This window comes from Scleropages formosus, chromosome 2 (assembly GCF_900964775.1).
Source record: "Scleropages formosus chromosome 2, fSclFor1.1, whole genome shotgun sequence".
Classification (NCBI taxonomy): domain Eukaryota; kingdom Metazoa; phylum Chordata; class Actinopteri; order Osteoglossiformes; family Osteoglossidae; genus Scleropages; species Scleropages formosus.
This window is the reverse complement of record NC_041807.1, coordinates 19,319,290-19,334,171: the sequence shown is the minus strand read 5'-3', so window position 1 is coordinate 19,334,171 and position 14,882 is coordinate 19,319,290. Positions and strand designations below refer to the sequence as shown.

General features: G+C 47.8%; 1 protein-coding gene across 1 annotated transcript in view; it reads left to right on the top strand.

Moving 5' to 3' along the window:
* Positions 1-14,400, top strand: part of LOC108931473 (G1/S-specific cyclin-D2-like) — a 135,527-nt gene extending 121,127 nt beyond the window's left edge. The window contains exons 10-11 of the mRNA XM_018747234.2: positions 5,384-5,532; positions 12,982-14,400. Of these exons, the coding sequence (XP_018602750.1) occupies positions 5,384-5,532; positions 12,982-13,149 (317 nt within the window). The 3' untranslated portion in view covers positions 13,150-14,400. The remainder of the gene's footprint in view (positions 1-5,383; positions 5,533-12,981) is intronic.
* The last annotated feature ends 482 nt before the right edge of the window (positions 14,401-14,882 follow it).

Below are 14,882 nucleotides of genomic sequence, written 5' to 3'. Positions count from 1 at the left end.
AATTTATTTAAATGCCCCTCTTGCTATTGTGTTGATGCTGCTTCTCAGGAAGAATGAGAGAAGGGTCATTTTCACGCATATTCTTGTTTTGCCAGGTGATCTGAATGGGAGACGCAGCTCTGGGTAACTTGTCGAGCCATGCAGAGTTACTCGTGAAATACTGGCGTCTGTCCTGCTGCTCTTGGACACGACGTCTTATGGATTAAGCCTTTCTGAAAGGAGCTGAAGGAAGGAAATTGTGCCTGGTTAAACTCGGCGATCCATCCAGCTGCCGCAGCTTCAGCTTTGTCACCATTCAAATCCCATCACCCCCCTCCCCTTTGCCCCCGCACTTTTCTTTTACACTTTTTATGAACCAAACTTGCCGTTGTTAAAAGTAAGAAAAGAGAAAAGGGGACCGGCGTGTGGGATTGTGTGGTCGAGCGGGGGTGGCGGGTGACAGCAGTCCGTTTTTTTTTTTTTTTTGTAAATGGCCGTCCACTCTTGATGAAACGGTTCCGTTACAGGCGCTTGGTGGGATTCCGTGAGGCGGCGTTGCCCAGCTCAGTATTAATTAATAACGAGGACGAGCCATTCAGAGCTATGCAAATGGTCCACGGCCCGGTTAGAGGCGGCGCTGAAAGCAAACAAAGGGCCGGCCCTTCATTTCATATGCGGAGGCATGTAGGGGCTACACTTGACTGTGGTTTGGGGGGGGGGTGGGACGGCAAGGCGAAACAACCTCATTAGGGCAGATTATACCACGTTCTTCCAGTGGTCCGGAGACTTCAAGCATTCCTTGTTTGTTCAGACAAGGGCCCCAGACCTGTCTACGAGACACAGTGGACCCCCTGGGGGCTACAGAAGTGAGGCTTTCTGAGCCAGGTGGTCGGGGCGACGTGCACCAGGGAGATGCTCTGCCAGAACCAAACGCATTTGGTCACTTGGCTGCAGGCTTCGAACCAGCGTGACGTGGTTCTCCGGTGGCTTCTTCCTTGGAAAACGTTGGTTTTGTTGTCTGTTACTGCATCACTGCGTTCAGCAGAGCCCAGTTGACTTCACGTCCAGCAGGTTGTCCCACTATGGAGTGTTGACTGCTTCTTATTTTTTTATCGCCACGGAACTTCTAGCCACAGCTGATGAGTGACACAGCTTGAACTGGGAGCTCATTCTGAGCTGCAGAACTCAGCCTGTGGGCTCAGCCCCCTGCTTACGTCACAGTTTTCCACATTACTGTGCCTGTTTACACAGACACGTATTTACTGAAGCGTTCCTGGTTGAGTGGCTCCCGGAAGGGTACAGTACCCCGGTAGCGGCTGCAAGCGCAAGCCACAATCCTTGTGCTCACTGGCCATGCTCTTTGAAAGCTGAGCTCTGGTGTGTGCTACCTTCGCAGCAACTGAAAGCTGCTAGATCTTCAGTTGTCCCAAAGTATGAAGATTTTTGTCCAGTGGATCATCCCCACCCCCACAACTTTCCGCTTCTTGACCTGATTCATGCTAATCGCGTTCTTGGTCCCAGAGCAGTGCAGGTCACTGTGGCAGCATACATCAGCATCCTTCAAACCAGGGGGGTTCAACCTTTTTTGGGCAATAGCAACAGTTAGTACTGCAAATGGGTTCGAGAGACCACATGTGTTGAAATCTTAGTGAATCTTAAATGTATGGATTGAACAATTATTTTATTGTACTTTTTGTATTTCACTGTACTTTGAAGTGTGTGTCTAATTATTATCACGGTACAACAGAATTTGTAGTGCGTGCGATAGGTATAGTATACTTTAATAATTTTTACAGGTGTATGTCTGCATGTTGGATACCTTACTTTAGTCTGGCAGGTTGTTGGAGATTTGGACGAGTGCTGTAATTTTCCGTCAATTTTACACAAGACGTAATTGTGTTCTGTGTCAGAATGAGGACTTTTCAGTGGGGGAGAGTGCAGGAAGAACAGGCAGAAGAGGTCCTTCAGAGCAAAGTAAATGTTGGCGTCTGTGGGGTTCGGGTTTGTTCCGAGTGCTGTTCTCACGGCGAGGAGCTCTTCCTGTGTGCAGCTGGGGCCTTTGAACGGGGACGCAGCAGCTACTCCCAGGGTGTTTATCTAATGCTATCATTCACATCCTCTCTGAACCATCCCCACCCCCAAAGGGCCAGGGATTCGACTCAGGGCCCAGAAAGCGAAGCGGCCAGCTCCTCCCACGTGGGCTCACCCTGTGCTGTGATGCAACACCGAGGCGGATTGCTGAGAAGAGCGACTGGAGGAGTACTCCTTCACGCGTGTTGGAGCAGCAGCAGGGGCTCTGCCGTGTCTTGGGCTGTGACTCAACGAGGAGGGATGAGCGGCGGGGCGACCATAGTGGATAATAAGCAAGGCTCATAAATTTTCAGATTTACTCCAGCGATTCCAACCCAAGGAATTTTTAAGCACTCGTTACTGGCTCACTCAGCCATAATAAGAAAGGTTTGTTCTTTCGTAGATTTATGAAACATGAGGTTCTGAGACTCACCTTGAATGTTGAGAGAGAATCAGCAGCTCTGAGGGGCAGACAGAGATCATGCCACCATATTGGAGCCAGAACCAAGGACCTGCAGCCTTTTGATTTTGGACCTATGTGTTGGACCACCAAGCAACTAGAGGTGGAGGAACCTAACAGTCTTGTTGGGGTGTATTGAATGATCAGGTCTTGTAGGTATCGGGAGCAGATCTATCGATGGCTTTCTAGACCACAACCAGGTTGTTAAATCTGATACAAGCAGCTCTTGACTCCACTGATTCCAACGCGAGGGCTTTCTGAGCACTTCTCATTGGCTCACACTGAACAGGCGACCTCCATGTCCTCCTCCAGGTGGCCCGCGCCCACCCTCTAGACCGGCGTGGAGGCGTTTTCCACTCGTTTCCATGTCTTGCTGGAAGCACTGCATACAGCCGTCCTTCGTCTGTCGGCGGGACCCGTGTCCTTGGAACCCAAGACCTTGTTTTTAATTAATGGCTTATGCACACTTAAAGAACACAAGTGCCTGATTTATTGCAGTTTAAAACCATTTCTGGCTTTTCTTCAGCTTTCCAGGCCTAATGAATTTCCAGGTTCAGTGTGTGTGTGCTGGGCATCACCCCCACTCCCCTCCCCTCACGTGGGGTGCTTAGGAGGAGAACGGCCTATTGAGATGAGGGACTGTGCCGCTGTCCACCGCAAGGGCTTCACTCACACTTGTCCCTTCTGAACTGCACACATGTAGGAAGATGCTCACACACACACACACACACACACACACACACACACACGCGGCCCTTGTTCACCAGACTAGTCTAAAAGTGCAGAAATCCTGTCTTCATTCTGTGTGATTTTACAGAACCAGCATGCTGAGTAGGTTTGTGTGTGCATGCGTACAGGGTGCATTTACATTGTATGTGGTTTTTTATGTATTTTTTTTAAGTCATGAAGTAATCCCTGAGGCTTTCAGTGTATATTTCTTTAAAATTCTTCCAGGCGGCATAAGTCACTCCCCTGTAAGCCACAGCCTGGCTGAGCCCCAGCTTCCAACACAAGAGTGGATAATAAGTTCATTTATTTGTCAACACGGCTCACGAGATGAGAGGGCGTCTGGCGCTGAATGCTAAGCGGGCGCTGAAGCGGGTGCTGACGGGCCTCCGGACAACTATCAAAGGGGCCTCCTCTTTGATTCAGCCAGAAGAGAAAAGGCAGAAAGGGTCCTTTGGAAAGGTGGCGGGCGCTTCGCTCTGCAGCTGAGCCCGGCGGCGTGCGTCGATGCGGCAGCTGTTCGCGGGCCCTGCTCCCATCCTCGATCCCGCGAGTGGCCCAACAGCGCTGGAGATGGGGAGGGAAGCTTTTCTTTAACAAAGAAGGGAACACGATGGGGCCTGGCAGGTTCGGGTGAGGTGACTGTCCCGTACGGGGAGCCCCCATCCATCAGTGTGACGCCAAACAAACGGGAATCTTACCAATGTGCTTGCTTGAAGAGAGAGAGATGGGGGGGGCAAGATGGAGCTTAGAGAAAGCCCAACTCCTCTGCGTGTGTGTGTGTGTGTGTGTGTGTGTGTGTGTGTTTTTTCTCTCAGCCCAGTGGCCTTCTTAGGCTCGCAGCCCATTCGCAAGCTGTCCTATTTGCATGCTGAATGACAGTGCGGGGAGCCGGCGGGGCATTGAGCTTTGAGGCGCGAGCCCGTGACGTGACCACACGTGGAAAAAGGACCTACAGCAGCGAACCTTGGCAGTGGGACTGTGCCTCTTTATTTGCCACCGTCCCAGAGCTGTGCAGTGCTTTATTTTCCTGCCCCCTTTCTTCAGGGAGCGCACGATTTACTCAGGAGAGGAGTGGACTGGGGGGGTGGCGGCGGCTCGTTGGATTTGCTTTTCAGCCCCTTCGCAGGCCAAGTGAAGGCTCATTATCCCGGGTGCTCATTAGCTCTGGCCGTGCGCAGGCCTGATGGGAAAGTGCATGCGGTTGTCGCCAGGAGAAGAGCGTGTCAGACTGTGGAGACATCGGCGCGCGCCTGCTCCTTTGAAGTGATCCAGGGTTCGTCGTCGGCCCACCTTGCCAACATTTAGAGCGCTCTCTTTTTTTCTAGAAGGGTATCAGTAAATGTAGAGAGTCAGTGTTGAAAAATGACCTTGGCGCTGTTTTGATCTATGATGTACGATGGAGGATGTTAAGGGCGAGGAATATGAGTGTCTCTCCACTCTCTTAGCCTGATCATGTGTTTTTAATACAGTAATTAAGCACTCATTTAGAGCTGTTCTGATGAAACTATTGGTTGTGCTCTGAATTGGTAGAAATTCTTAAAAGGTCTCTCTTTATATGTTATTAAATTTGTAAAAAAAAATTTGTCCATGTGATCCTCAACCTACAACATGTGCACATTACGACGACTCAGACTTACGATGCTCGCACCATCGGTTTTATAATATTATTTTTGAGTCCTGATGTTTAGTCTTAATGACTAATGCTGAGGGGTGGGGTGGGGTGGGGTGGGGTGGGGTGGGGCGGCATGGTGGATTTGGCTAGCGTCCACTGCGTAGTGGGTCTGGGGTTCAAGCCCTGCTTGGGGTACCTTGCGATGGATTGACGTCCCGTCCTGGGTGTGTCCCTCCCCCCTCAGCCCTGTGCCCTGCGTTGCCGGGTAGGTTCTGGCTTGCCGTGACCCCCTGGACAAGCGGTTGTTGACATTGGTTGGTTGGACTAAGGCCGAGCACTCCATCTGTTGTATGATAGCATCAGCTGGTCTCACATTGCTACAAGGAACCATATTTCTTACTGAACCACTCAGCTACCGCATGCTTGATGGGTTTGTGTTTCTATTTTTTTCTTCTTTTAATTTCTTTATGTTTGCTGACTCACACAAGAGCTTCCTGCAACAGTGTCTTAAGTGCTCATGTCACTTTCCCCAGAGTTCCGATTTGCCATGCGGCCCCCATCCATGATCGCTACCGGAAGCGTCGGAGCGGCCATCTGCGGACTCCAGCTGGATGACGGAGATCAGTCACTCTGCGGTGACAACCTGACAGAGCTCCTGGCCAAGATCACCAACACGGATGTGGTGAGTGGAGGGCTACACACATACTCTTGCCACATGTGCCCACTTGGTAAAACACCCACGCTGCTAGTGCTCACACCCCAGCACTACCTTTTACACATGAAACGCAGTGAGTTTGAATGCCAGTAAGAACTGAATTCTCTCGCCTGCTTCGCGTTACACATCTGTTTATCGTTTTCTGCAGGCAGAGAGAATCTGACACTGTCAGACTGACAACTGCCTGCAGAAAATGATAAAGATCTGACAACTGTCTAATAACTTACACTAAAAAATAACACGTCATCTGAAATATGTTGCATGAAGAATTTTGCTGTAAATATCAGCATTATGGGAGCCAATGTATACAAAAAAATTGTAATTATTCTGAGGTTTTTTGTTGGTTTTCCATTTTTTCATTTATTTTCTTCATATGACTGTGTGTTCAGCCATCAACCAGTTATAAACCAGGAAAAAACGGAACGTGTTTGCAAATGGAATTAAAAAGAAAAAGACAAACCAACGAACAAAGAAAAGAACAGACAAATGAACAGAGTACTGCAGTAAATTTGTCACAAAAAGAACCAACGGATGCACAGAAGAGTCAGAATACAATACTCATTATTGTCAGGGGTCCTGCAGAAATTGCCGCAATATTTCTTTCTGAAGAAGAAACGTCATCATCCGCAGGGGGTTGGGGTTCCTGTCTGAGGGAAGGCAGGCAGAACAAGCATTAGATTGTTTCCCTGTGTCACGCCCCCAACCGTATGGCCAACAATCGCACCTGTGACTACTCAGGAAGGCAGGGTATAGAGAGGCTGCCAGGATGCTCCACTCTGCGGAACCTCATCTAGAGAAGACGCAACCCACGACCCTCGCAAGATAGCCTCTTCCCCTGTTTTCCTTCTTGTTCCCTGCTCCTTACCCATCTTGTGTTCCCTCGGTTTGGTTTCCCGGTTCCTCGACTCTCAGCTCCATAACCTCGGCTCTGGTTTTGTCTCCTCCTCAGAACAACGTACGACGATCGATCGACCCCTGCCTGTCCCTGACTATTTTATGACTTGCCCCACTACACGAACACCCACCGGCGTTTGGGTCTGTTGGCAGAATCCCTGTGATAAGCATGACACCCTGTCCCTCTGCCATGATTGTAGAGGCGAGGTGTGACTGTCCCTGAGGACCCACGTTCAGTGTCTGCTGGTCACCTTAACACTCTACATGCTTGCAAATGTGCTGATGTCTATATTTCTGGAATGGGTTATTTTCAGAAAAATCCACCTTCTTTGGAGTCTCAATAATGGGGCACAATAAGCCAACAGATGGCTTACTGCAGTTCCATAGAGTCTCCCCAGACGTTACCCCATCGAAGATGGTGTCTATATAACCCTCTTCCTTATCTCTTTGAGCCCAGAACTTCCTGGTCCCTGAGCTGATGTTCCTCTAGTGACCTGCGAGCACCACATGATCCCAGTTTCTTGAGTGTTCCAGCTTCCCAGGATCTTGCTATAGCCAAGAGATGACAGGGACCATGTGATTTGGCAGTGCCCACCCTCACCCAGTGGGTATTTACAGCAAGATGGCCTGACACTCGCCCAATTCCTGGGCAGCTCTGTCCCTCCCAGCAGTGCCTGCTGAACAGGCCTTAGGTTGGGTTTCGTGCACCATGGTTGTCATGTGCTACATGTTTCAAGTCCGCACGCCACCTCTCTGACAGATGAGCAGAACTTCAGATTTATATCTGCCTCCATCAGAACACAACATTTCCGACTGTGTTCTCATGCCAAGACTGTTTGGTGGTGCACTTTGCCAAGCGTGTGTTTTGTGTACGTGTTTTGTCCGCACTTAGCTCAGACTTTGATTGTTTTGCATCTCGGCGTGCATGTATGAGAGTGACAAATGAAAAAAGAGGGTGTTTGGAGTGGAATGTATGTCTGTGGGGGGAGCGGGCTTGGCCGGGTCCCACTCTCTGGTGCGTTTGGGGTTTGAGTCCTGCTTGAGGTGCCTTGCAACATACTGGTGTCCCATCCTGGGTGTGTCCTCTCCAGCCTTGCTCCCTGTGTTGCTGAGTTAGGCTCTGGCTCACTACAGCCCTGCTCAGGACAAGCAGTTTCAGGCAGTGTATGTATGTCTGTGCTGGACTGGGCAGCACCTCCTTGCTCATTCATCCTTTTCACTCATAATGACGCCCCCCTCCCCCAGAAACACTCAGAGACACACCAGTTCCTTCTTTTAACCCTCTCCATCCTCCTTCTCTTTCACAGGTGTCCCTGGAACAGGGCAGGTGTGTGTGTGTGTGTGTGGTGGTGGTGGGGGGGGGGGTGGTTGGGCTGGGCTGGGCTCTTGAAGCTTCTGTCAGTCACGTTTGAGTTTCATTCAAGAAATAAGCAGCAGCTTCTCTGCATTGCTGACAGTTCCCTGGCTCATACAGGAAGTGCGAAGCTCATATTTCAGCTGAATGAGCGCAAGAAGCATACCCTGCAGACTGTGTGTGTGTGTGTGTGTGTGTGTGTGTGTGTGTGTATGTGTTTGGGGAGGACATCACAAGACAGACATCTTTTAGCATTGTTTTTTTTAATTAGACCGTGTAGCTCGGTTGGGAGCAATGGTCGAGCCCATAATGCCCACTGGCTTTCACTGCCCTTTATTCATGCATCGCCTTTGGCTTCAGTGCTCGACGGCTCTTCTCGGTTCTCCTTTTTATTTCCTTTTTAATAACTGTAATTCTTGCACCATGACATCTTTTGTCAGGTCTGGTTGAGGGAGAGGTCAAGTGAGGATGAGCGCCCCATCGCAATCATTCATTGATTTCCTTTTTTCTTGTTGTTATAACTCCTGTGAAGGCTCTTCAGCTTCATGCGTGTATTTTTTTGGTGTCAAAACAGTTTGCTAAGTAGGTGCCACCCGGCAAACTGGGGCCATTTACTCTAAATTCCAAGGTGTTAAAGATGAAAGATTCTGCAATATTCTCCTCTTGTATAGCAGCAGCGCTGGAGAAAAATGTCTTCTGCCTCAAGTTTTGCTGGATGGTTGGAGAAGAAGTATGCATGGGTGCAGTGTGTTGTTCCTAGAAGAAACTGACCGCTTAGCACTAGAGCCATCTGTCTTCCGCTTTGTGGCTTGTTGCAGAACGTGTTAAAACTCAGTAGATAAAGATACTCAGATAAAACTCACCCTCAATAGCATAGTGCCAAATCTGTGAATGGAAGCCTATATTTATGCGCTTCTTGGCCCTCGAAATATTTTGCACCGCTGGCCACCTATGCGAAACCAGCATTTCAGTTCAGCTGAAGACTGGACTGAACGATGTCCTTATGTGGACCGAGGACTTCCTGTAGGTCCTGTGCTGTGACGGAAGTCGGTCTCCGGGTGGGCGTTGGTGCCACCCACTGTGGCTGCATCAGTCCTGCAACATGCCGACTGTAATGCACGTTTGTCTACAGGTAGACCCAAGAGTTTCTCAAGCATGCCTTGCAGCTCTGTGAGTTGAAAACATGAGGCTGTTGAAGGCAGAGGTCTTTTTTCCATCCCAGGTCTTATGGGGCTTCAGAGAGGCAGGCAAATTCAGTGAGGGTCACAAGGCTGCAGTGCTGCAAACGTCCACCAGGGGACGTACCACTGTACCCATTGCTACTTGCAGTAGAAAGCTTGTGGCCCAGAGCACCCCAGTACTTTAGTTTCTGTTTCTCACAGCAGGTACTCTTCCTCCCACCTAATTTACTTTTTTCTGTTACAGGTGGTCTTTGACATATGACGGGGTTCTGTTACAGCAACTTTGTCCGTCAAAAATCTGTTATATAAACTGTGAAGATATAAACATGAAATCATTAACATTCAGGAATGCTGTGCTGTTGTAATAGGGCTTTGTTATATATTTCACTAATTTTACACATATTCATGCTAAAATAATACTAATGTTCAGTAATAATGTAAATGCAATGTTGCGTTATGATGATATTTTCACATTGCCCTACCATTTTCACTTTCATTTCTAAACCTCTTGTCTTTCGCTTTTTCTTTTCAGCAGCACAAGAATACTCACTTTTTCAATAGCTAGTAAATTGAAGGGAATTGCAAGCGAAAAGACAGACACCAAACAAGGACTGAGGGCCAAATAGTAAGAAATACGATGCTTTTCAGCAGCGCAGTCAGCCAGCATTGTCACGCAGCAGGTGTAGCGGTCGATGTTTACAACGAAATGATTGTACTTAAAAATAATATAATGAGGTTGATGGGATGGGGATCATAAGTCATTTATATGTCATAAGTTGAGGACAGCCTGTAGTTGTGCACATCTCAGTATTATGACTGAGACTGAAGGTGTTTGGCGGTGTCTGGTGTCTTGATATATGGCAGCTACCCTGTGATAGTGTAACGACAAGAAGACGGAAACAGCCCAGGTTCAACCCATGCAGGCCAAGTGCAGAAAGTCCTGGAGTCACTCTCACTGAAAGGCTTCACTATTGTTTTCCTGCTACGTGCTACATGTCCCATTGTGTTCAACTGCATGTAATTAATACTGTTCTAGTGGTACCTGTGTTTTTACTGTGGTCAGGCTGACTGATTGTGTGTGCCCTCAGTGAGAGGTGTTGAGGGCTAAAGTGTTGACCTAATACCTAGTCTGCACCCCTGCCAAGTGGAGCCCACACTGGTGGCTATGGTACTCTTTGAAACAAATAGCCCCCTCCCTCTGGGCTGTCTAGCTGCAGGACTGGTGCCAGTAACGCGGCTGGCGTGGAGTGGGATCTTTTAATTTTCTGAGAGTAAAACTGAGATTCCTGAGTAGTTCCTTGGTTAGGCCAAAGGGAAAAGGGACTGTTGAACTACACATTAAAACTACAATACTGGGACCATGTTTTCCCCATGTTTTACTGACTTTATTGTCCCAATGGTTGTGGCAGCCTGTACAAGGCTGTGGTTGTCCACAGGATAGGTACATTTTACCTGCCCCATCAAACTGTGGTCCTATCCAATTGAGACCGTATTATTTACATTTACATTTACATTTATTCATTTAACAGACGCTTTTCTCCAAAGCGACGTACATCTCAGCAAAAATACAATTTGTGCATTGCATTACGAGAAAGAGACATGGCTGCAGATGTGTGATTCTTAAGTAAACCTAGTTTGTTACCTTCCACTTGATGAACTGATGTTCATCGCTCGAGTAGGTGCATAAAACACAGGATAGATGAATCCTGATAACCTCATGTCAATTTTTTAAAATTTTTTTTCATAAGATACACCAGCAATCACATTCAATGGTGGAGTAGCAGCTGTATGAAAGTATATCACAAGGTTTAGGTATAAAATATCCTTGTATTGTATTCAAAGTAAGGCAATGAAGACATCGTGAAAAGAAGCGTATTTACAAAAAGGCTCAAAGAACATAAACAAATTTACGTAAAAGAAAGACCGTAAGGTACTGGGGATGTTTCGTTTTTTTTTTTTTTTACAAATTTTCACACTTTCTAAGGAGAAAACAATTTCAGAACAAAAATGTAGATGACAGTTGGTCACCTGCGGTCATCATTTTGCCTAAAATTTCCTAATGTTTTGTCTTAATTTATCAGGTATCAAAATGACTCTCCCCGTTTGAGTGGGACAAGGACCTTTCTCCTGCGCTTTCGCAACTGGTCTAACTGCTCTGAGTGCTCAGAGAAGCAGAACTGCTTCCTCTTGGCTGTGTGTGTCCCTCTCCCGGTATTTCAGAGCACTTCGGACACCGGACTGCAAGACCGATGCTTGAAACAGCTGTGCTCATATGTCACGAACTCTTTCTTTCTAGTCGGGATGTTGGACCTTGGATCCACTAGCTGTCTGGTTTGACAGATCAGGTTGTCAGCTGTGACACAGCACACAGCATCTGCAGTTAAATACATAAATATGAAATGTGACACACTGTTGGCCCTTGCCTCATGACACATGGGAATTACGGTGGAAGTCCTGTCAGCCTTGCATTTGTTTCATGCCTTGACGTTTGGTCATAACATCTTTTTGCAAGAACGTTTTATGTAAAGAATGTTTTGTTTGTGGGGGTGCAGTGGCGCAGTGGGTTGGACCACAGTCCTGCTTTCCGGTGGGTCTGGGGTTCGAGTCCTGCTTGGGGTGCCTTGCGACGGACTGGCATCCCGTCCTGGGTGTGTCCCCTCCCCCTCCGGCCTTACGCCCTGTGTTACCGGGTTGGCTCCGGTTCCCCGCGACCCTGTATGGGACAAGCGGTTCTGAAAATGTGTGTGTGTGTGTGTGTGTGTGTGTGTGTGTGTGTGTGTGTGTGTGTGTGTGTGTGTATAGCAATCAAAAAAGTGAGTGATCGGGTGGTGCAGAAAAGAAAGAGCAGAAGACAGTACAGGTGGTTCTTGACTTACGATGGGGTTACATTCCACAAGACACATTGTAAGTCGAAAATGCATTTAATACACCTAATACACACTTCTGCATGACAGACTGTAAGGTGCGGATTGCTGCCGCTGCCCAGCATTGTGAGAGAGTATCGTACCACATATTGCTTTTCCAGGGAAAAAATCTAAATTCAAAGTACGGTTTCTACTGAATATCTGTCACCGGCTCGTCATCATGAAGTCGAAAAAATTGCAAGTCGAACCATCGTTAAGTCGAGGAGCATCTGTATATTTAGAAATGAAAGGGAAAATAATAGTGCAGCATGAAAATATAATACAGTACTGTACGTATAATATTCAGTATTAGTATTTTTTTGGCACGAACAATGTGTGACAATGAAAATATAACAATCATTGCATTCATGCATATTTATCCATCCTTATGGTTTATGTAATGGGATTTTTGATTTATTACGGGGATGTTGGAACAGAGCCCCTTTATAACCCGAGGATCACTTTTACTAACATTTGTCAGTATGCCCCGTGGTTGACCCAGCGCACCAGCACCCTCAGGATGCCACCTTAAGCTGTGAAGGAGCAACCATTCATTGCCCTCTACTGGATTAGCCACCTGGGACTGGCCCACAGACTTCAACTCTGTACTGTTTGTTGTGCTGGTCTTTTAGCTGTGGCTACACCTGCACAGTTCCACTGTCACTACAATAAAATGCCAATGAGGGATGTGCAGCTGCTGGCACTTGGACCCCTTGAGGTTTACTTTTCTGCCCTTCTTCATTGAGTTTTTTGTTTTCCTCTCCTCATCTGCCAGATCGACTAATTTCTCCCACTCAGCTGTACGTTATTACCGTAGCTGTCCTGCATTATCTTCTTTTAAGCGCTCCACGTCACTCTGCTGACAAGCACTCTGTAAAACTAAACTGAACTCAGTTTAGAATTTTCTTTGGGGTTTTGGGTGGACTACATTTCTGCCACACTTTTCAGGGCTGTGTGAATACTTTGGCGTATTGTGTGTCGTGTGTGGGCCTCCTGTCGTCAGCTTTGCTGCAGGTGCCTGCGATGTGCCGTTACCTCTTCACTTGGTGCTCCCATGAGGCTTGACGCTGTGCTCTGTATGCAGGACATCCTGAAGGAGTGCCAGGAGCAGATCGAGCAAGTGCTGGTGATGAGCCTTCGGCAGGGGCAGCGCCAGCGGCAACAGGAGCAGCAGAGCAGGGCTCACGCAAAGGCCATAGAGGAGCAGGACCAGTCCAGCACGCCCACAGATGTGCGAGACATCAACCTGTGAGCCTGCAGGGGGTCGCCACAGCAGAGCGACACGCAATTCTGTCCAAACCCAGTAAAAAAAAAGACAAAAAAAAAAAACAAAAACAAGGGGAAAACAAAAACAAAGAACCCTAAGTGCTTGATAGTTTTTGTAGAAAAGATCTTTTTTTTATTTTGTTTTCCAAACCTGCTCCCATATATATTCAAAAATACAAGCTATTTTAGATTTTTTTAAAAAATTCAATTTTAACAAAAAAGCTCTATGGTGCCTCAGATATACAGAAGGGAAACCTATTGTATTTTCATAATCGCTGTTTCTGATTTTATATACATAGTAAAATTATATTTAATATAAAAAAATAGTTTACGAGCTTTTAAGTATTGTGAGCAAACCATTTGAGGCTTGCATATGTGGGATAATGGTAGGGGCTATGTGTTTTTTTCTTTTGTGTTTTGTTTTATTTTTACTTTCGGGGGGAACAGATTTTCACAGCGTCCCTTGAGGTGCTCCTTGCTGTGTCTGCCTGTGCGCGGTGGGTCGAAGCTTCTTCTGTATCATCACCTGAGCTGAGTGGAAGTGCAGGGGTTTGATGCCCAAACGGGGAGGCCCAGCAGTGAGGGGATTGGGACAGGATGGGCCTGAGTAGGGAACAGACAGGTTCAAACCAATGTCAATGATGCAGAAGCAAGTTAGGATAGGCAATATAAAAGTTATTATTCTTATTGATTTATTGTCAGTTGTTAAAATGAGTTTTAAACAACTGCGTTGGTCACTGGAAGCTTCTGCTCATAGTGGAGACTTCCTTAAGCTTTTTGTCTGTTGTCAGGAAAGTGCTGCATTGCCGCATCCACTCAATGGTTGTGGTCTGTGTTTGTGTGTCTGTGTTTGTGTGTCTATGCGTGTGTGTCTGTGTGTGTTGGGGGGGGCGAGTGTACACACCCAGAGAGCAAGGGTGGTCTGCGCAGGTGGATTTCTCACGTTTGCCTCCGTATGCTTCTAAAATGCTGCCTGCTGTTCACACAGTTCTCTGCTTTCCTGCCGCCAGCTTGGCGATAAAGGCAGAAGAGTTGGGAGGCAGCTGTCACTCCTCTGGGTGTTTGAAGTAGAATGCGAGGGGTGAGAGGTGCTGGCAGCTGTTGCTGTGTCAAGATCCTGTGCTTCCTTGCTAAGTTGCCCTACAAAGATTGATTTTTATGTTATACAGATTTCATATGTTTATTTTATTTTGTTATTGAGTCATTTTAGGGGGGCGTGGTGGCGCAGTGGGTTTTGACCGGGTCCTGCTCTCTGGCAGGTCTGGAGTTCGAGTCCTGCTTGGGGTGCCTTGCGACGGACTGGCTTCCCGTCCTGGGTGTGTCCCCTCCCCCTCCAGCCTTGCACCCTGTGTTGCCGGGTTGGGCTCCGGTTCATCGCGACCCCACTCGGGACAAGCAGTTTCAGAATGTGTGTGTGTGTGTGTGTGTGTGTGTGTGTGTGTGTGTGTGTGTGAGAGAGTGTGTGTGTGTGTGTGAGAGAGTGTGTACTGAGTCATTGTTTTGTTGCCTGTGCTCGGCACCACATGGTGCTTTTATGGGGAGGGGGAGGCTGTGCCTGAGGACAGGGCAGGTGTCGCACAAGCAGACATGAAGGTGTGGAATCCAGGTGAGAAAGTGGGCAGCAGGAGATTGATATTTCAAATGGGGGTGAGGATGGTGCAATCTGGTAGCAGGAGGGGAAGGAGGAAGGTGAAAGCCAGTTCCCACTGCTCTCTGGTG